The 22,086-nt window shown below is 41.9% G+C and overlaps 1 protein-coding gene across 5 annotated transcripts in view; it reads left to right on the forward strand.

Moving 5' to 3' along the window:
- Nucleotides 1–19,801, forward strand: part of kif15 (kinesin family member 15) — a 33,091-nt gene extending 13,290 nt beyond the window's left edge. For all 5 annotated transcript variants that reach the window (XM_084310935.1, XM_084310937.1, XM_084310939.1 and 2 more), the window contains 17 exons: nucleotides 1,626–1,754; nucleotides 2,307–2,412; nucleotides 2,622–2,775; nucleotides 2,982–3,132; nucleotides 3,254–3,330; nucleotides 3,430–3,496; nucleotides 3,601–3,687; nucleotides 3,793–3,897; nucleotides 4,747–4,869; nucleotides 15,252–15,398; nucleotides 16,726–16,890; nucleotides 17,105–17,184; nucleotides 17,298–17,364; nucleotides 17,453–17,490; nucleotides 18,102–18,255; nucleotides 19,143–19,274; nucleotides 19,633–19,801. In XM_084310935.1, coding sequence (XP_084167061.1) covers nucleotides 1,626–1,754; nucleotides 2,307–2,412; nucleotides 2,622–2,775; nucleotides 2,982–3,132; nucleotides 3,254–3,330; nucleotides 3,430–3,496; nucleotides 3,601–3,687; nucleotides 3,793–3,897; nucleotides 4,747–4,869; nucleotides 15,252–15,398; nucleotides 16,726–16,890; nucleotides 17,105–17,184; nucleotides 17,298–17,364; nucleotides 17,453–17,490; nucleotides 18,102–18,255; nucleotides 19,143–19,274; nucleotides 19,633–19,683 — 1,833 coding nt within the window. In that variant the 3' untranslated portion in view covers nucleotides 19,684–19,801. The remainder of the gene's footprint in view (nucleotides 1–1,625; nucleotides 1,755–2,306; nucleotides 2,413–2,621; nucleotides 2,776–2,981; nucleotides 3,133–3,253; nucleotides 3,331–3,429; nucleotides 3,497–3,600; nucleotides 3,688–3,792; nucleotides 3,898–4,746; nucleotides 4,870–15,251; nucleotides 15,399–16,725; nucleotides 16,891–17,104; nucleotides 17,185–17,297; nucleotides 17,365–17,452; nucleotides 17,491–18,101; nucleotides 18,256–19,142; nucleotides 19,275–19,632) is intronic.
- The last annotated feature ends 2,285 nt before the right edge of the window (nucleotides 19,802–22,086 follow it).

Consider the following 22,086-nt stretch of genomic DNA (forward strand, 5'->3'; position numbering starts at 1 on the left):
AAGCATTAACGTTGGCATGGTGTACCTTTCGCCTATTGCTTAATAACAGCGGAGCAGTGCTGCTTTTGCTTCCGCGTTTTCCCTGATTGGCTGCGACACGCCCCGCGGCAGGCGCGGCAACCGCAGAGCGGAGCGGCAGAGCTTGCGGAATTATGTAACCGCCCTAATCCGCCATGATTTTCATTCGGCGCTTCAGCTCACCTGGCAGAGCAGCGGTCCTGCGGTCCGTTGTTGACGAGTTCGAATCCCATAAATCTTTTTTTTTTAACGTGATTTTTTTTTTAACGTGTATTCTTTCGCCGGTTAAGGTTAGGCATGGTTAAGGTTAAGGTTAGGCATTGTTTCGGAGTTGGTTAAGGTTAGAACGGTTAAGTTTAGGCGCTGTTAAGGAGCTGGTTAAGGTTAGAGTTTGTCTTAGACAGCCTATTTCCGCACTGCCGCTCTCCCGCGTTGCCGCGGTCACATGGTCAAATTGTCACATTCTTGCACTGCTCCGCTGTTAAAAAGCAACACGCGTACCTTTCTGTGCGTATTTATCCACAATCTATAGCTCAACATGAAAATATTCGCAATTAATCGTTAACGTTATTGTTTTTTACATGACGTTAGTAGCTAGCTAGCTTGCTAGCCGGCATTCCCGAAACTCGTCTAACATGCCCCGATTTAAAATGGTTCTCCCCATTTTTCTCCCGTCCTCAATTTTGCATTGTCCAATTCTACCCTCCCCTGTCTCGAACGTTGTTGGCCATGCCTCCCACAAGCCGGATGCAATGTGGACGAAGCCTTGCATCACGTGTCCCCTCCGGTACTCGAAGAGACAGCCGTCGCATCTTTTCACCTGCACAGCGCGATCTCTCAGCGGCGAGGGTCTGCGTGGGAGGGACACGCCGCCCTTGTCGCTTCCTGATTCTACTGCGCAGGCGCACCAACCGACCTGTAGGAGTCACTGTCCACAACATCCGATTCCCACCCACCAGCTTCCCACCCCCTAATACTGCCAATTGTATTAGTATGAACGACCAGCCAAGCTGGTAGCAACGACGAGAGATGGGCTCGAACCCAGTATATCCTGCGTTGGTGGCGAGCGCCTTGCCCACTGCGCCACCTAGCCGCCCATGGTTATTGATAAGATTTGTTTATTAAGGACAATGCAAATTAATGAACATCATTTACATGAGTGTATGCATAACATCACAGCATGATAAGGACGTAAATATGCCCGGGAATAGCACAGGGCTAATTTCCACCCGTTACCACTACTAGTCATCATTATTAATGTCTAGATAAAATGTTGCAGTTGCAGAATCCTTCTCGGAAGACTGCATCATTAAATTCTCACATTTATCTTATATTGCCAACAGTTGGTCAGCGCTCAGATTTAGATGGTTTCACTTTCTGTTTTCACCAATTTTTCAATCACTAATGGGTCTGAGAAGGTGATGTGCCAGCAAGAAATATGCTGATACGTTTATCGTACCAGTATATGATTTGCTCTAGGCTGCTGAGTTTTATCTAGTGAAGAAAGTCTATTTACTGTTTTTCAACAGGCAAACCGTTTAAATTTCAATACAGCACATTCTATCAATTGGATCTACAAAATACTGTATAATATTTTGTTTGACCAGGACCAAAACAGCCGTGTGCAGACTCGGCTGAGCGAGGAGCAGCTGCAGACTGTGAAGCTGCAGCAAGAGATCACAAAACTGGAGGAGCATGTGACCATGATGTCACAAGAGTCTGACCGCAAGAAAGAGGTGGGATGTTTTTATATAATTTCATTGTTCTACCTTTGCTATATACAGGGTTCCTTCTGGGCTTGGAAATGTCTTAAATATAATAATCTGAATTTTAGGCCTTTCATATTTTGACTGTTACGGAGTCTTAAGAATTGATTGGATTAGGAAGTTCTATGTTGTGATAACTTCTCTATATGGTGTTTTAAAATGTGTTGAGGGGACATTTCTGGGCTGCAAAGTAAGCAGTACGTTAATAGCCTATTTTCTCCCCAACAATTCATATGGAATTATTTCTTTCATAGTAATTTTCCTTCATACTTTTTTTGCCAGTATTACCATGAAATAGGTATTACATTTTTATTCAAAGGGTGGTTTTAAAAAGTCTCAAATTGAACTTGTTGAATCCTGCAGGAAACCTGTATGTAAGAGGTTGTAGGCAAGGCTATTATAGTTGACTAAAAAACGAACTTGAATATTAAAACTAGGTCAAACTTTGGTTAAATTAGTCAATACAACATTCTACTTTCTAGTACTAGTTTTTTATACAAATATTTTTTTTACCTGAAACAGCAACATTCCACTGAACAAGCGACCTGGAACAGAGAGCAGCTCAGCATGCGGGAGAACATCATCAAACTGGAACGGACTAGACAGTCTGATCAGCAGACTGGGGAAGGTAGGGTACCCAGGCCTCTCTTTCCGTGTGATGGGAGTCAACAGTAGTGTGAAGTCTTTCCGGTCTGTGCAAAATCGCCACACTGGCTCTGTAACTACAGTCACAGTAACCTCTGTTGTTTTGAATGTGAACTTCTCACATGGATGTTTTCATGTTGAGCAATGATTAGGACAATAGTTGCAAGGTACTAACATTCTCCACTCTCTTAGTCCTGTTGAGTGAGGTCCAAGACCTGCGCCTGCTGCTGCAGTCATCCGATAGGGAGCTGGCTGCTGTGAAGAAGGATCTGAGCGATGGCCGCAGTGAGCAGCAGAAGGAGGCGTCTCATCTCATCAGCACACGGTTCCAGCTCGACAAAGTTCAGTATGTACAAGTTCAAATCCTTTGCATCCTGGCTGTACAAGTTCAAATCCTTTGCATCCTGGCTATTTATCAACCTACGTCTTACGCATGTTTATTTGTGTCAGCTGAACACTTGAATACCCAGTTGTTGAAGGGTCACTAGGTTAGGCAAATTATTTTTGTTGATGCAAATACAAACTGCATCTCCTACCTTAACCTCCTCCCAGGCTGGAGTGGGAGCAGCTTCTGGAGCAGCATGGGAGCCTGCAGGACTGCTTTGACCAGCTGCAGGCAGAGGCCAAGTTTGAGACTGACCAGGCCAGACAACAGCTTGAGGAGAGGCAGCAGGAGGGGACTGCTCAGCAGGCACAGATCACGGTTGGTGACCTCCTCAAATGAAACAGACATCTTGTTTGTTTACTTGTTAAAGACATGTATCACGTGATGTTTTTGCAGTTGTAAATTCTCCTTTATGCCTTATTTCTTGCCTTTATTGTAGGAATTGACAAACTCCCTGCAAACCGAAAGGGAACGGTTCAGCACCCTGACCTCCCATTTAAGAGAAAGCACATTAAAGTGAGTCACAATATGTTCTTTTATTGTCCTATGAATACTGTGGTTTTGAAGTGTTTGCATGCTGACAACGGTGTGATTGATCTTCATATTTGTCTTTAGAGAACTAGCAGAGAATACACTGCTAAGAAAACAAGCGTCTGATCTGACTGCACAGAGTCTACAACGGGTCAGTCATTAAGTACAGTGGAATTGTGAATTTTGCCAGTCCGTTGGGACTTTCTATAATAATCATTGAAATGGCTCCATTTATTTTGTCTGACTCCTTTAAAGGCTTCTAACGTTGCAAATCTTGAGCATAAATTGACCATAGCCACCGAAACCATAAGTGGCTTACAGCAAAAGAGTGAACAAGACGAAGTAAGTGACTCACCATAATTACCTCCCAATTTCTATCTTTTATTAGTGTTATTGTAGTGTCGCTGGTCTGCTGCTTCCCTGAACATTCTCTGTGTTGGTTTACAGGGTGTTGTGCTGGATATGATTAACCAGACCAGAGAGCTGCGTAGCAAGCTGGGCCAGGAGGAGGAGAACTCTGCCCTTCTGTCTGGAGACCTCAAGGACATCACGGTAATAACTCACTGCTCTCTGAAGTCCAACTTTATTTTAACCTAGCGTTACTTACGTATTTCTTCATATTGAGGTTGGCTCCCCTGGTGCAGAAATGGGGCCCCTAGAGGAATCCCTAATCAAACTTAAATTACTATAATGGTATCTAAATGTAATTGTGAAATGGAAAAAAAGATTTCTCTGACTACAGAGAGAACATAATAACTTGAGTACTGTTTACACAGTTGTCATTGGATCAATCACTAGCAGTTTGATTGCCTCACAATAGGATGTTTATTGTAAGTCCCCCCCCCCTACATTCTGTCTTACTGTAAACAGTGTGATGTTTTAACGATACTTTTTTTCTACCTCAAAATGGGTCGCCTGCCAAACATTTCTGGGAACCCCTGCTTTACCAGTTCTCTCACGCAGGGCTGAGCGATATTCCTTTATATATATATATATATATATATATATATATATATATATATATATATATATATAAAAAGGAATATCAAAATATTTACAAGCCCTTTTTTCTATGTAATGATATCTGCTTAATCCAATCAATGTTTATCATCCTGCATGGAAATCTGATACAATAAACTAAAGTTGTCATTTTCACCTGACATTCTCAAACTTTCAGAAAAAAGTTTGACGAATCTGGCTCACTATTTGCTTTTATAGCATTGATGGACAACATCGTGTATGACAATTCTCAATATAAAAAAGAAAATCATGATGCAATATCACGGTCGGATGTTATTTTCTATGTATCGCTATATATATCCCCCCCCCTACTATCATCTCATGTCACCACATGCTTTTAGTTTAAAGGTGTTTTGTAATATTTCATGTTTGTCCTGCCAGGCCAAGTATAGTGTTTCCTGCTCTGAAAGGGAGGAGATCATGGAACTCCACTCCAGGACGCAGTCAGAGCTGCAGGACCTGAGGGAAGCTGCAGAAAGGAAGGTCATATCCAATCGGATTGAGGTACAGTTGATTTTTCGGACACAATCATGGTGTTCTGAACTGGCTTTGGGGTTTTATGTCTTTTGTCCACCATGGTCCTTTCAGCCTCTGTGCTCAAAGCTGCACCACGTCGTTTAGGGAAACTTCAACCATACAAAAACAAACGTGTGTGTGTGTGTATATATATATATTTTGTTTTTATTATTTAAAGTTTTTATACATTTTTCACATATGACAAGACTAATAAACATTTTTACAACAAAGTTAAAAAGATTATTATAATGGTGTGTGGGGGGGGGGTTGCAGAGTGTTACAAAGGTTCAGTAGTACACAAACGTATTTAAGATATCTTAAACAAACTTAAATTAAACAAACTTCTCCGGAAAAGCCGATCCCTGTAACACAGTTTCAAGCTGCCCATATTACACAGTACAGCTTTAGGTTTAATCATTTGTCGCATCATGGGGCGACAGTGGTTCAGGAGGTAGAGCAGTCGTCTGGTAATTGTAAGGTTCCCGGTTTCGATTCCCGCTCCTCCCGGCAGTGTGTGAAAGCGCCCTTGAACAAGACACTTAACCTCTAATTACATGGTTGCCGCCGCCACGTGTGGGTGAATGTGAGTAACGAATTGTAAAGCGCTTTGGATATAGTCTAGATCAGGGGTCGGCAACCTGCGGCTCTTAATCAGCTGTGGCTCCCTGGCCCAAAATTATTATTATTATTATTTGTTCTTATTTTGGAGATCGATGTCATACTGTGACACTGAAATGAAAAAATATTTCACTATGTATATTTGTATTGTTGTATAATATTTCATTATGTTCCACAAATAAGGAAAGGACTCAAATATACCTGAATAGTTCAGGGTTTTATTTCAAAGTCTGTCTACAGACACCAGTGTTTTGTCTCTTCTGTGTTTTATTTAAAAATAAGTCTACACAGCCAGTATTTTTTTCTCCATAAGAGTTTGAGGTTTCCCTTTGTTATAACAGGTATAACAGTAATTTCTTTTCTTTTTGTTGCTTTATAATTCCATTAATGCAACAAACTGTGTGCTATAAGTATAAAGTATAATAAATCACAAATTACTTTGGGTATGCAATTGTCAGGCGTTTTATGCTAAATGTGGGGTATGCTTGGGGATATATAAAACGTTATACACGGTTATCTTCATTTTAAGGGTAAATAGGTTGTGCGGCTCCCTGAGCATTTTATTTTGTGGGAGGGGGGAAAAGTGGCTCTTTTGATAGTAAAGGTTGCTGACCCCTGGTCTACCGGTAGATGGAAACATGGGCATAGGGTGGATTTTTTTTTTTTTTTTTTTTTTTTTTTTTTTTTCCTCTTCACCACCTGTTTTTTCTTAATCCTTGAAGTGTATTTTAAGATTCTGCCAGGTAACCGGTTGAAATAATGTCCCATGGGGTTTATTTAACCCTTTATTACACCTACCCTGAACCAAAACCTGAAAAATAAGAAAAAACGGCATAACCTTTGAAGTTAACGTATAGAGACAAATAAAAAAAAATCCCAACAAGTTTGACCCAAGGAATTCAGTACAATTGTTATTTTTAAGATTCAAACAAAAAGAAACGCTGAAAAAAACAAACATATCTCATCTCTATTTTCCCTTTTTACTAAAATGTAGTGCATTGGACGAGATCGATTTAGGTTAATATTGGAAATAATATTGTTATAAAGATTGTCTCCATGCCGTTATGCCCTAAATATTGTAGATTTTGTGTAAACGTGGCCAAAAGTGGAAGACTAATGTGAAAAGACTAATTTGTCCTACATGGACAAAAATGAACACATTTTCCTATAAAATTTGAAATATGTTTTAAGGTTCAAACAAAGTACTATTACAGTACGTCTTCTCTGTTGGCACAACATTCAAACCTAAACTACTAATCATCGCCAAAGAGATCGTCAAAGTTTATCTCTCCAATCTTCATCTCTTCCTCCTCCTCATCACACTCGCATTTTCCATCCACGTTACGTTTTGCATAATCTGCCTCATTATTAAGAGCTTCTTGCTCTTCTGACTCCGCTTTCTGGGCCAGTACCCCAACAAGAGAAAGATGGAGGATGGGTCCAACCGTCCAGACAGGCTCTAACACCCCCTCATCCATCATCTTCTCCCAGCCCATATCCTGATCATAGGGTTTGGGCCTCTCAAATATTGGCTGGTCTGCTCTTTTGTAGCAGGCAACTCTGAAGTTGACTCGCTGTACATGTGGGATGAGACAGACCTTGGGAGGAGGCAGGTGTTCAAGGTCTACTTTGGATCTGGATATGCCCATCATCAACCTCCAAGAACTCATGCATTACCCCCTTTTGCCTCATGCACTTGGCTCTCCCGATAGCTTTTTTGCCAAGACAAACAATGATGATCCTCCTCTACCAGCATGACCAACCTCTCTATATAATGATGATCCTCCTCTACCATGTCGGCATGATCTACCTCTCCAGATACTGATGATCCTCCTCTACCATGTCAGCATGACCAACCTCTCCATATACTGGTGATCCTCCTCTACCATGTCAGCATGACTAACCTCTATATATACTGATGATCCTCCTCTACCATGTCAGCATGACCAACCTCTCCATATACTGATGATCCTTCTCTACCATGTCAGCATGACCAACCTTTATATACTGGTGATCCTCCTCTACCATGTCAGCATGACTAACCTCTATATACTGATTATCCTCATCTACCATGTCAGCATGACCAACCTCTCCAGATACCTGGACCACGACACTGGCACCTTGACCACGGCACTGGGACTGCAAGCTAATAATGCATGTGTCCGAACTGGCTGAGTCTCTGGACTCAGATTACTGCAGCACTCTGCTGGGATACTATGACTTTTCTGGGGATGACTGTGCCAGCGCTTTCAAAAGGAAAGAGACAGGTGAATCCGTTGAATAATCTGCTGAAGAACCCTGGATTCCAGAAGGCTTTTAGTTAGCTTGGCGCATTTTGTCGCTGGTAACGGATGAGCTCCAACAGGAGACGGCGGGCCATGGTTGGATGAAGTCAGTTGATGCTATGTGAACCAAGATGCTGCAGAAAATTATGGGTGCTGATAAAGTCCTGGATGCAAAGACTTGAATGTTGTGTCAACAAAGAAGATATCCAGTGCATATGAAAACACTGATCAAAATCGCATGGGAAAATGTGTTATTTGTCTATAGAATTGTTTATGCAAAACTATAATATTTAGGGCATAACAATCTTTATTACAATATTATTTCCAATATTAACCTAAATCGATCTCGTCCAATGCACTACATTTTAGTAAAAGGGGAAAATGGAGATGTGATACGTTTTTTTGCATTTTCTGTCCTGAAATTTAATCGGGATGCGTTTGAATCTTAAAATTAACAATTGTACTGAATTCCCTGGGTCAAACTTGTTTGGTAAAATGTTTTAATTTTATTTTCATACATAAAACGGAACATAACCGTATAATAACTAACAGCGACGACAACAATAATAACAGTAACATGAATCATAATGACCTTGACAAGAGACAGACGAACAAGAAAAAGTAAAATAATAAAAAATGTGGCTCAGGCACTAGCAACCATGTTTGTGTATCCTTGAGGTGGCTCTTGAGGATTCGGATCCCTGCCAGTGTTGTCCTAAGTGTGTGACATGTGTGTGTTTTACCTATGTGCTTGTGCGTACCCTATGTGTGTCTAGTAAGTCTTGTGCATTTTATGTGTGCATGCTTCATGTGTGTGAGTGCATATGTGTTCTGTGTGTGTGTATGTGGGCATGAACACTGTTACGTACCCCGTGGGGAGACGCAACACAAGGCCACAGACAGGGTAGGTGAGAGTGCAGTGACACAAAACGCCAGAGACAGATTGAAATAAATAATAATATTTATTTCACAAATGAGGATCAGCAACACGGAGAGCAAAGAGGACCTACCAGTGAGCACCAAATCAAATATTAAAAGGAAACGAACGCCCCAAAGTACAGGTGGTGGTGCTCACTCTAAAGCTGGTGTCTTTAACAGTAGTTCTCCTACGTGATGCAGAATGTAGACCCAGGGTATCTTCCTGCCCTCAATGTCCCTGTGTGCGAAACAAAAGATTAATAACAAGAAAACAATCACCATAGGCTGGGTGACAAACAAATATACAAAGGATTAAGGTTAAACAGAAATGTACTACAAACACCAAAAGACACAAGGATTCCAATAAAGAACTATTCACCAAATAGTTCTTACTCAAAAGCACACAGCTCTACAAATACAATAATGCTCCAAAAGCCACAGTTCTACAATAAGGCTGAACACACAAGATGTCTCCTAACTAACTAACAGCACAAAGTGCCAGAGCCTTCACCAGCTCTATTACCACACAAACGGAGAGAGCTCTACCTACAAAAGCACAGAGACATAGTTACCACCAACGCAGACCAAACGAACCAGGGAGCTAACTAACACTGAAACAAAAAGGGTATATGAAGGGAGAGTGGATGTTGATTGCAGAACGAGTCTCAGCTGCTGCTGCACCAGGGTGAGTTGCTGATTGACCAGCTGCTGCTGCTGCAACTGGGAACCTGAGAGTGGGATATGTAGACACAAGAGGGAGACAAGACAACAACAACAAACAAAACATGCCTATATATACAACATAAGATACATTACTCCCTCTATATACATGCATAAGGACACCGTCCGTAACAAACACGTTTGCACCTTTACAATTATCATGATACCAGCATTAACAAAACGACACAAGGCAGCATTGGTCTACAAGGAGGCTATGGGTAAACCCACCAAGTACAGTGGCAGACAGTGCAGGCCGGATATGAGACAGATATGGGTCCCATATTTCATAGAAAGTGTCCAGTTTAGAGTGCAGCATGCACGTGATGTATTCACAGGGAATGCATTCCATTATAATATTGTGCCATGACCTCTTTGATGGGACCTCGTCCTTGATCCAGAAGCAAATGTCAACAAATTGAACAGTCTCCTATGTTTGAAATTGGCAATATGAATATATGGGAGGCCTAGTAAGAGGCAGAGGGGATCCAGTTCGATGGGGCTCTGGAATATATCAGGTAGTTCGTTCCTCTACGATGTCGAACCAATAGCTCTGGAGCTTTACACAGGACCAAACGCAGTGGACGTGGTTTCCAATCTCTCTTGCATTTAAAGCAGAGTGGGGATGCATTGGGATCCATTTGACTCTTAAGGGCAGGGGTAATATGAATGCGGTGTAGGATTCTAACTTGGATAGACTTGGTGCGGTTGCAAACAGATTTTTTTTTGTGTTGGTCCATGCATCCTGCCAGTCCTCGTCCGTGATCTATGTCCAAGTCTTTTTCCCAGGACTGTTTAGTGATAAGGGAAGATAAAGATGAATTAAGGTTTAGAGTACCGTACTTTTTGCACTATAAGCCGCACCTGACTATAAGCCGCAGCAGCTAAATTGAATGATGTGTACATATATAAGCCGCACTGGACTATAAGCCGCATGTGTTTTAATGTTTAATTACCATATGTAAGGAGTGGAGCCTGCGGCTTAATTTGACTCAACACAGGAAACCTCTCCCGGCCTGGACACGGAAAGGTTTGACAGATTGATTGCTCTTTCTCGATTCTGTGGGTGGTGGTGCATGGCCGTTCTTATATTGAGCTTTAAGTTCCCACCTCTACAGAGTGACTCCCACCTCTACAGAGAATTACTCATTGATACACAATACTGTCGGACAAATAACAAGAATTAACTCATTTACAAGTTGTATTAAGTAAATAAGGGAACGGATCAATAACATATCAATGCAGTAAAAAAAGCAATATTTCGATTTTGTCCACGTATAAGCCGCACCGTTATATAAGCCGCAGGGTCGAAAAATTGGGGAAAAAGCCACGGCTTATAGTCCGAAAAGTACGGTACTATAGAAGATAGATATTTGTTTTTTAGGAATCTGCAAGGAGAGGGCTTTCTCCACCTGCGAGGTGGAACTGTTAATTAACAGTGAGGTGTCCTTGGTGATAAACTGCCTAATTTGTAAGTATTTAAAAAAAAATCGTTTTCAATAGGCCATACCGCTGCTGTAGAAAGGACATTAGGGTCTGGCCATCAAACAAGTGGCCAAGATCAGTTATGCCTAGGGATGGGTACCTTTCACATTTGAACCGGTACCTGTGAATCGATACCGGTACCCAACGGTACCTTTTTTCGCTACTTTAGTCTCAAGAAATCCAAACTTCAAATAACTATTTCGACAGTTTTCGGCTTGTCATTGCTCCGACTGCTTTGTTGTTGAATCAAGTCAAATCCTAGGTAAGCATATATTCGATACTTGGTAGTACCGACGTGTTTCGGTTCGGTGCCTCAAAAGTACCGAATTCGGTACCCATCCCTAGTTATGCCCTGCGTAATGCCAGGTCTTGAAGCCGCTGCCAATTTGGTCTGGCTTAAAGTCAGGATTGCCTACGATCGGGGTAAGAGGAGAGGTCAGCTTAGCTCGGCCCTCCACCTTACGGACAGTCTTCCAGCCCTTGACGGAGCATAGTGTGATGGGGTTAGAGCATATTTTCCTAACAGACTTAAAGTCTTTGATAAATAGTAGGTTCCACAGGGGGGACTTAGATTGCGAGGATTCAATGTCTAGCCAGATTGATAGTGGGTCTGATCTGAACCAGCCGACAAGTACCCTAAGGTGTGCTGCTAGTTGGTAATGTATAATATTAGGTAGGTCTAGACCCCCATCTTCACCATCCATCTGTAATTTGGCCATTTTCAGACGTGTTTCTTCCCATTCCAAATGAATGAGCTTAGCCAGCCTTCTAGCACCTTGATAACCTTGTTTGTCAGCAGCACTGGAATCATTTGGAGAGGGCATAATAGTCTGGGGAGTACGTTCATTTTGACTAGTGCTATCCTACCCAGCCAGGAGATTGGTAAAGTGGCCCATCTAACTAAGTCTGCCCTTATGGTAGGGGTGGACGGTATATAAACGGTATTAATTTGCTCTACGGTATGGATTTTGACTATACCGTGTAACCGGTAGAGCAGCTCTAAAATAGCAATGACGTCATGTAACCACAGCGTGACTATTTCAATCGCATTTGCCCCTAAAAATAGATAGAATTAGTCATAGATAATAGATATGTGCAAACTGGAAAAAGTTATTTAGGAGGCTTCGCGCAGTGGGCGTGTCAACACGCAATTTCATAATAAACACATATCACCGCGGCGCACAGCAAGTTTCAATTTCAGTTCCTGGCATTTTTAACCAGTGGAGAAAGGTAAGAGATGTCCCTAATCGTTTTTCTTATATGAATTATTCTACATTAATAAAACATACCTGGTGATCAACTACAGTTTGCTGTAAACATTATGATATGCGTGTAGTGTTATGATAACGACTGCTGCAGCGGGAGGACGGCTGCAGCAGTGGATTTGCGAATAGCATGCAGCTGCAGAGCCGCAGAGCCAGCGGCGCTTTCAGGTCTGGTCACAGGCCCGCTCAACAGCGCCCCCCCCACCCAACGGCTGAAAGCTGTGACCAGACCTGAAAGCGCCGCTGGCTCTGCAGCTACATATGCTTCTAGCAAAATCCAGCATCCAGCCCCGCTCTTTGCAATGGGAGCAGCACGGACTCGGGACTTATTTTATTTGGAATATAATGACTTTATACGCAAAAGTAGCCTAGTTTTAAGTTCAAATATTATAAATCTACATGCCTTGAGGATGTCATTCTTTATATAGCCTGCCTATCAGGCAAAAAAAAATATTCTAACGGAAACACTGATACCGTGATATATACCGTTACCGTCTATGCTTCAAATTATACCGTGATATACATTTTAGACCATACCGTCCACCCCTACCTTATGGTGTCTAAAAGGGGGGGAAAGTTGGCCTTAAACAATGTATCATAGGTGGGTGTCACAAATACTCCTAAGTAAACAAAGCCGGAGGGCGACCAGCGAAATGGGAAGGGCTCGGGCAGAATCGGGATGGATTTAAGTGTCCCAAGTGGCATTGCTTCGGATTTGGAAAAGTAAATTTTGTACCCCGAGAAGGTTCCAAATGTGGAAATCATGCGGGTTAGACATGGAATGGAAGAGTCGGGTTTAGATATAAAGATCAGTACGTTGTCCGCGTAAAGTGATTTTGTGCTCCCTCTCGCCCACCCTAATACCTGAGACCGCGGCTGACTGCCTAATGGCCTGAGTGAGTGGTTCTATGGCCATGTCAAATAGTAAAGGGCTAAGGGGGTCCCCCTGGGGGTTCCCCCCATTGTAGAGGAAAGTTGTTAGACCTAAGCCCTTTAGTCAGAACCGCAGTCATCCGTGAGTTGTAAAGAACCTTGACCCAGTCAATAAAAGTGTTTCCTAGGCCAAATTCAGCGAGGGTTAGAAGCAAATACGGCCATTCTACACGGTTGAATGCCTTCTGTGTCGAGAGACGGAACCACCGTGGGATGGTCTGAGTTATTTGGATGATATTAAGGAGCCATCTCATGTTGTCGGTAGAGTTCCTACCCTTAATAAAACCAGTCTGATCTTCGTTAATAATGAAAGGGAGCACTTTTTCTAGGCAGGGACAGGATCCTGGAGAGCAATTTTTGGTCCGAATTAAGTAGGGCTATAGGCCTATAGGAGGTGCACTTTTCAGGGCATTTACCCTTTTTAAGGAGAAGGCAAATATTAGCCTCCCGTAGGGACTGGGGTAATATCCCAACCTCAGAGGAATGATTAAGCATAGCCAGCAGGGGATCCAAGAGAATATGACCGGATTCCTTATAGAATTCGCATCCGAAACCGTCCGGGCCCGGAGCCTTACCAGATGGCATACCCTTAAGGGCGCACAGAGCTTCTTCCTTTGTAATTGGGGCGTTAAGGAGCAAGTTCTGATCTTTCGATACCTTAGGGAGGTACAAGTCAGCGAAAAAAGCTTGCATGTCAGAGAGCACCATCGGGTCGTTCAGTCCTATAGAGTTGGGCATGGAAAGAGGCAAACTCTTTATTAATAGTTTTGGTGTCAAAGGACCTGACCCCGTTTGAGTCCGAGATTGAGGCTATTACTTGGGTGTCGGCCCTCTTTTTTGCCAAGTTAGCTAGGCACCTGCCAGGCTTGTCACTGTGTTCGTACATTCTCTGTCTGGCAAATTTATGAGTATTCGGCTACCTCGATCAGAGTGTTTAACACAGTTCTGGTGGCCGTAAGCTCTATAAGCACAGCCGGGGCTGGGTTTGAAACATGTTGATTCTCAAGGTTTGGATTCAAGAAGTTTGCATTGTTCATTTTTCTTGCGTTTCTTGGATGATACGTAAGACATAATCAGTCCGCGAGAAAAGACCTTGGATGCTTCCCAGAGCAGAGACTGGTTATCCGTAGAATGTGAGTTAATTGAGTTGAACATTTTAAATTCCGATTAGAACCTATCATCCTTGAGGAGGTATGGGTTAAGACGCCAACGTCTCGACAGCGCCCTCTCTTCTGACAAGGAGTAGACCAGATATATAGGGGCGTGATCCGATAAAACAATACTTCCGATTGTGCAGGATGATACTAGAAAGAGCTTAGAGGAAGGGATGAAGAAATAGTCTATTCTACTGTTGCTCTTATGTGGGCCGCTAAAAAATATAGCCTGTGTACTGCCTGATAAACGTGTGCAGTACGTCCACCAGGCCGGAAAAGGGCGATACTCTGCTGACAGGTCCGTTGTTTCCTATGGTTCACACTGAGTAGCTTGCTGCCCTGTCATAGCGCAATTAGGCCGCCGTGTCAGGACGGGGCGCTGTGCATAAGTTTGTCTGACATTTTAGCGGCCTAGCAGGTCAACAGCAGATGATGACGCCTCTGGCCGCATACGCGACCATTTGCCATGTGTGTGGCTAGCAGACTGTAGCTGGAAGAGCGTGGCTGATGGATCCATGAGACCCCAGTCCGAAAAAATATGTACACTCACACAAAGGGGGAAAAAAATGCATCACGGAGGCATTAAGCCAAGTCGTATGCCGCATGTCTTCCCCTCTTCTCCTCCCATTTCACCCTCTCTCGGTCCTGCGTGGCCGGTGTCGGTCCTGCGTGGCCAAAAGGTCCTGCATTGACCAAAAAAGCTGAAAATGCTATAAATAAAATCTTAAAAAAATAAAAATAAACCCCATGGGACATTATTCCAACCTGTTACCTGTCAGAATCTTAAAATAGACACTTCAAGGATTAAGAAAAAACAGGTGGTGAAAGAAAATCCACCCTATGCATGTTTCCATCTAGACTAATAAAAGCGCTATATTAACTCCACCATTTACCATCATTCACTTGCGACACATCAGACAATTCACTTAAATTTAAATTGTCCGTCTGTAAGTGTTCTCTGTAAAGCCTCTCGTTACATTTGCTTTTGTGCGCAGGTGGACGTGTTGCAGGACGAGGTCGCCTACGCCACTGAGGAAGTAGAGAGACTCACCAAGGTGCTGGATGAGCAGACTAGTCTCCTCCAAGCCTCTCGGGAGCAAACGGCCCAAAACGATGCCACGGTCCAGAAATGGCAGAATAAGGTATCGTAGCTTATTAACCTTAACACAGAACAGATTTGACCAAGAATCAAATGTGAATTAATTAAACTCTTCTTTGTATCAGCTGAAACGACAAGAAGAAGCAATTGAGAGGACCATCAGAAGTACCAGCTCTACTCCCATTTCACAGTCTCTAGTCACACCTAAATAATCACCTCGGGTAATTTCATTGATTGAAAATGTTATTAACCGATTGCAGAATGTGTACAATACAGTACGGCTCAATACACACTTGTTAAGGGGATTCAGACCAGAGAGACTTTCGTCTTGTTTACATCAGGGTCCCCCATTTTCAATTCATAACATTTATGACATACATGACATACAGTACTGTTACATCCAGACATTTATCACATACACTACTGTTTATTTACAGAGTTTCTAAAAGAGAATATATACATTTGAGGGGGAGGAAACTGTACATTGGTGGGTGGGGGGGGGGGGGGCATTTACCGGGGCCAGTTTCAAATTGCGCCCTCCCGTAAGTGCTTTTTTAGAGCAGTTTTGAAGGTGGGTAGGGATTCACATTATTTTACGGCTGTGGGTAGGGCGTTCCACATTGTTGTGGCATAATTGTGTTTAGTCTCTTGTTTGAGCTGAATCTGGGTTGGACATGATTTGTGGAACTCCCTCTGGTGTTGTGGTCGTGGTATTCACTGACTTTTGGGAAGTATTTCGACATGTACTGTACATGGGTACCTGAGTGGTGTAGTGTATCTTGTAGACCAGGCCCATTGCAAGTTGCTGTACTCTGTCGTCTACTCTAAGCCATCCTAGGTTGTCAAAATGGGCAGGGGTGAAGGTGGGTTTTAGGAGTAAGGTCAAGCAGTAGTCTGACCAGTTTGTTTTGTGATGTTTGTAATCTTGTTTTTAGTGCCTTTGAGGTGCTTTGGTACCATGAGGTGCAAGCATAGTCGTAGTACCCTTGAATGAGTGCTCCTGTTAGTCTTCAGGGTATTCTTGTTTACCAGAGAGGAGATCCGGTACAAGAATCTTGTTCGTTGGTTGACTTTTTTTTATTACATTGGTTGCCATTTTGTAAGATTTGCCTCTAGGATGGAACCCAGGTATGTAATTTCATCTTTCCTTGTGACAATATTGTCACCCACTGTAACAGAGAAGCCGTTGGCCTTGCTGAGTTTGTTATTTGATCCAAAGAGAGTGGACGATTTAGCGAGGTAGACCGGCCAGAAACAGCAATGACTAACCACTACACCTCCCTATAAACTTGTCTTGTGATTTTTGTTCTGTATATAATTGCTGGAATCTGTGCCCTTATTGATAATCATGTTGATTATCTTCCTGTTAGATGCTTTCCCCGCCAAGAAGCTTCAGCACAGATCTGGCACAAGTGCTGGAGAACAAGGAGAGGGAGCTAGATAGTCAACGCTCTTCTATGTTGACTATGGAGTTTCTTCTGGCTGAGCTACATGCAGAGAGGACTGATAAGAATGAGGAAATCCAAAGGCTGAAGGTTTTAAAGTTTTTAAAGAAATTATTTTGTTGATTGAAAGCTTGAGCTATATTCCTCCCATTCAAATCTAATTTAGAGAAGACTATGCAGGATTCTAGCCTTCAAATTCGATCTGCTTGCACAATGCTTGATTGTATTTTGAGATGATGATGATGATGATGATGACCACAGACATTCACCGTAAGACCATAAGTATTTTTTTCACTTCCCTCAGACCCAACTGAATGAGAAGGAAGTAATACAATTGGAGATCCAGACTCTTACCAGTTACGAGTTCCGCAACCAGGAGAACTGGTAAGTCCACCGGTCCAGTGAATCCTTCCTCTGCAAATGTCTTCAGACAAATGCCGGTCCTTCATGATGGTGAATGATGTGAATGTAACGTGTTTGTGTATTTTAATCTGCAGTGAGCTGTCTGAAACGGCCATTAGGCAGTCCATGCTTGGGGAGCTACAGGAGGAGTGGTCTCAGAAGGTGTGTCTGTCAGTCAACTATTATTTTCCTCATAAGGAAAGAATCCTTATATTCTTTACTAAATATGTATCTCCCTTTTCATTAACAGAGCACACTGATGCTGACGCTCTCTGACACTCAGAAAAGGTATGCACAAGTGTCAAAATTATAGATAACATTATTTTTAGAGGGAGAATATATCGATGCTGAATATTTGAAGCTGTTTCATTTGGCACACTATTGATACCAGTTGCCTGTGCCTCGCTCCAACAGTGATGCACATACTAGGTGCATTTGGTGGGTGCTACACACACTCACCGCCTCTTCCCCACAGCCCGCCTCCTCCCCACTCAGGGCTCAGCTCTCGTCTCCTTTCTTCCACTTCACTTGAAAATAGTCCCAGACATTTTTGTTTAAAAAAGAAAATACAAATATTGGATATTTCTCTTTATAGTATTAGAGAAGCTGAGAAGTTCAGCCCACAATGAAAACACTCACAACCTACCCTAATCCTACCAGCTGCATTTGAACAACAAAGTAAGATGATGGCTAAGAAACTGAACAGGGCCTGTGGTATCGAAACTGGTATTGAATATCAATATTTTTATGGCATTGTATCAAAGTTAGAAATTCAAGTATTGTGACGCCTCTTTCCACCTGTATGTGGATGACAAGTGAATTTGTATTTCCTACTGGAATATTGTATTGATCATTCCATGCAGTGTGATGTTAAAAGCACAATTGTTGCTGTGAATTAGACTGCAGGCCAAGGAGGCGATCCTGTCCCAGTCCCAGACCAGTGTCCAGGAGCTGACCTCTCAGCTCTCCCAGTCCCAGACCAGTGTCCAGGAGCTGACCTCTCAGCTGAGGGAGTTCTACCTGAAGGAGCGCGATGACGAGAAAGTCCTACAGGTGATGACCTCATCTGGCCATGGCTTCTGCTTAAGGGGAATTTATACATGAAGAATTTGTTGGTTTGAAGGAAAATATTGCGCTCGCTTCACTTCATCTCTCTTACTCATAGTGCACAGGACTCTGCCACCGGTGCTATGTGTGGCAAATTAGAATCACTTACTCACGGGCGATCTGGCAGGGATGTTTTGTCGAATGCATGCGCAGATATCGCTGTGTTTTGTCGGATGCATCCGCAGGTAGCGCTGTCGGATGCATGCGCAGGTAGCACTGTTTTGTCAGATGCATGCGCGGATAGCGTTGTGTTTTGTCTGATGCATGCGCAGGTAGCGCTGTGGTTCTGCTAGTTTTTTGTGCTTGTTATTCCCTTATAGCCCGATCACAATTTATTTGCCTTTAATTCATGCCAGTGGAAAAGCAAACCAAGTACCCTTGTGTGCCAATGTATTTAGCGTCATTCGAAAATTATCTAAAAGATGTGTTGCAGTCACAAGTTTGTTCAATCGCTGGCAAATTGGGCATAGTTCAGGAACTGAATGACTCTTCCACACAGTTGAATTGGCCATTGTTTCCCAAAAAGGTAAACAAGTGTGTGTGTTCTTAGGTCAATTGTATAAAACATTTTCCAGACATCACATGGAATAGGATGGTTTCTGACATAATCTCAACAGTAAGTTATGTCTAGCTGGCCTCTTACTGACACCAGTAAGAGTATTTAACACATCCATGTTTGCTGTAAACTAGCATTACAGTACTAACATTAGCTACCAAAATGTCGGCTATGAAATGTTGCATCTAATGCTAGCTACTGTTACAAACACCATACAGCCTTAGCTGTATCATGTGGTGGCTGACCTGGCACCTCTGATGTTTGCTGTGTCCTACAGGAGGTTGAGGTTCTTCGCAAGCAGGTGGACCATCTGTCAGAGGAGAATGGCAAGCTTGTGGGCCACAAGAACCACAAGCAGAAGATAGAGTATCTTGTGAACCTCAAAAAGGAGAACACTAAACTTACAGAGGTAACTAACTTCTTTATACGTCATCAGTGAACTATTTTATTGCACATATTTTATATATTTCATGTATATTCTATTCTACTTTATTGCACTGCACTATTTTACTGTCTATTCTATCTTACTCTTTTTATTGTCTATTTTTAAAACTGAATCAAACTATAAACAAGGTGGCCTGTTGGGATGTCTGCACTTTATGTGCTCATTTTATGTCTTTTTTCTGTTGTGAAGCACTTTGAGCTTCAGTTTTTGTATGACAGGTGCTATACAAATAAAGTTTTACTATTATCAGTGGAATTTTCTCTGTAAATATCTTTGATAAGCCTGTATGAGAAACCCACTTGTATTTCTGTTTCTTTTAAAGGAAAATCAAAAACTGAAGACCGATATGGCGAACATATTGCGAGACACTTAACCCCTAACTGCTCCCGATGACCAGGTTGGCACCTTGCATGGTCGCCACTGCCATCTGCGTGTGAATGGGTAAATGTGACTAATAAATTGTCTTTTTAATTAATAAAGCACTTATTTTTTCTTTACCCCTTGTGAGTTTGGGCATTTTTGCATATTTAGTGGCTTCTTGATACTTGTCGTTGCCAGGCTGACATGAGTGTAATGACAGGGGACACACCTTACATTTTTTTTTTTTTTTTTTTTTTTTTTTTTTTTTATTAATGTAAATAAATAAATACATTTATATATATATATATATATATATATAAAAAATATTTTATATATTATTTTACATTTTTCAGAACATTGTACAAACATGACACAGTATACCAACATGATATACAAACACACTCAGACAGTGAAAGTAAAAAAAAAATGCATTAAAGAAAAAATTATAATAATACATTTTTTACATTTGCTATTACAACACGGTTACCAGCCATACATGACTGCGAAATATTGTGTTTGGGGTCCCTAGGGGGACTGCGAGATCAGACAGGCGAATCAGCTGCCGCCTCTAGCCTCATCGAGATAGGCTAAGAACGGCTCCCAGATTTTTGAAAACCTTTTAAGTGAATCGGTTCTCAGGAACCTTAGTCTCTCCATCCGTATGACCGAGGTCATGTCCGCCATCCACAGTTGGAAAGAAGTCCTCCTCAGCACCTTCTTTCCATCAGTATTTGTTTTTTAGCAATTGTTGTCCCCAGTGTCAAAGATTGTTGTACAGCTGTAGGAAAGCTCAGAGAGGACTCAGAGCAGCCGAAGATGGCGAGCTCTGCCCCCGGCTGTAGAGTTATCTTGTAGGCCTTAGAGTACCAGTCAAATATTTTGGCCCAGAATCCTGTTAGTGAAGGGCAAAACCAGAAGGCATGAGAAAGTGTACCCTCTGATACCTGGCACCTGTCGCACATAGGTGAAACAGAGGGGTAGATCTTGTGCAATCTATGCTTGGAGTAGTGGAGACGATGCACAACTTTAAATTGGATCAGCTGGTGTCTACTATTGACTGAGCCAAGTTGTACTATAGACAGACTCCTATCCCATACAATATCCGATAGATCAATACCGAGTTCCTCCTGCCATTGTTCTTTAATCTTCTCAGTAGGGGCCATATTACAGTTGTCAAACAGACACACAAACCTAGAGATGAGGTGCTTGGAGTGGGGAGGGCTCAGCAATATATCAAAAAGAATGTTCAATTGGGAGCTCTTCGAAAGCCTGAACTTTGGATCTAACATAATTTCTGACTTGTAAAAATCTGAGCCAGTTGGTGCCGGGCAACTCAAACTTCCTCTTTAGTAGATCGAAGGATGCAAAGTGACCGTCTATGTATAAGTCCTTAATGGAAGCTAGCCCCTTCCCACTCCAGGCAAGGTATATATATATACATTTTAACTTTTGTTTTACTACTGTTCCTGGAACTATTATCATTCCATAAACTATAATCTATTAAAGTTATTTGTTAAATAACGTTTGAAGAATAAAATTTTGTCTCATGAAATCTAAGATACTTGTTTTATACAATGGATCCTGTTTTATCCTCCTGAGACCCAGCAATTAATTTTTGTACACTGTAGTGCACATTAGGTTTAGCTTGATTCCTCTAATACTATACATGTCACACTATTGAGTCCGATGTTCCTTACAGAGGACAACCGTAGCTTTCCAATGATAAATCATGTGTTTGGGTGTGACCATGCAAACTTGCCTTTTTTGTCTTTTGAAAATGGCTGCCAACACAAAAGGCACATTGCACGGAAAAAAATAAAGATAAGCATGATATTCATATTTATAAAAAATAAATTTATATATTTTTAGTAAGTAAACATCTAATTAAGCATTACATCACGTGCAGGAGTGTGTTATACTCATTAGATCACGCCTAGGGGTGGTTGTTCGGCCCGACGCGCAGCGGAGGGTCTCTAATGAGTATAACGCATGACTTCAAGTGATGTAATGCTTTTATACAATGGCTGAATTCACCCAACCTTATTGCTATACAATAAACATACAGTAATTGAAGCATAATGGAGAATTATTCACAACCATCCACAGAGAAAGTAGATCCAAGGTCTGACAAAAATAAAAAATCGACTGCCATTTAAAAAAAATATATATATATATATGTTTGCGATTTTTCTTTTGTTTCACAATGGGTCATGACAAACCAATTACATAATCCAACATGTGTGTAACGAACTAACATATTCCAGTTGACTATCTTTTTTGGAGGATTTGTTCAAAAGATATTCATACTTCCATTTGTCCATCTATGGCGGACTCATTCAGACTCATTAAAAAAAAGTAATTCGGTTGTGGGAGGGATCTGGGCTGGGTCACGTGGAGTGTTATACAAAACAGAATC

This window comes from Notolepis coatsorum (assembly GCF_963971535.1).
Source record: "Notolepis coatsorum genome assembly, chromosome: 3".
Lineage (NCBI taxonomy): Eukaryota > Metazoa > Chordata > Actinopteri > Aulopiformes > Paralepididae > Notolepis > Notolepis coatsorum.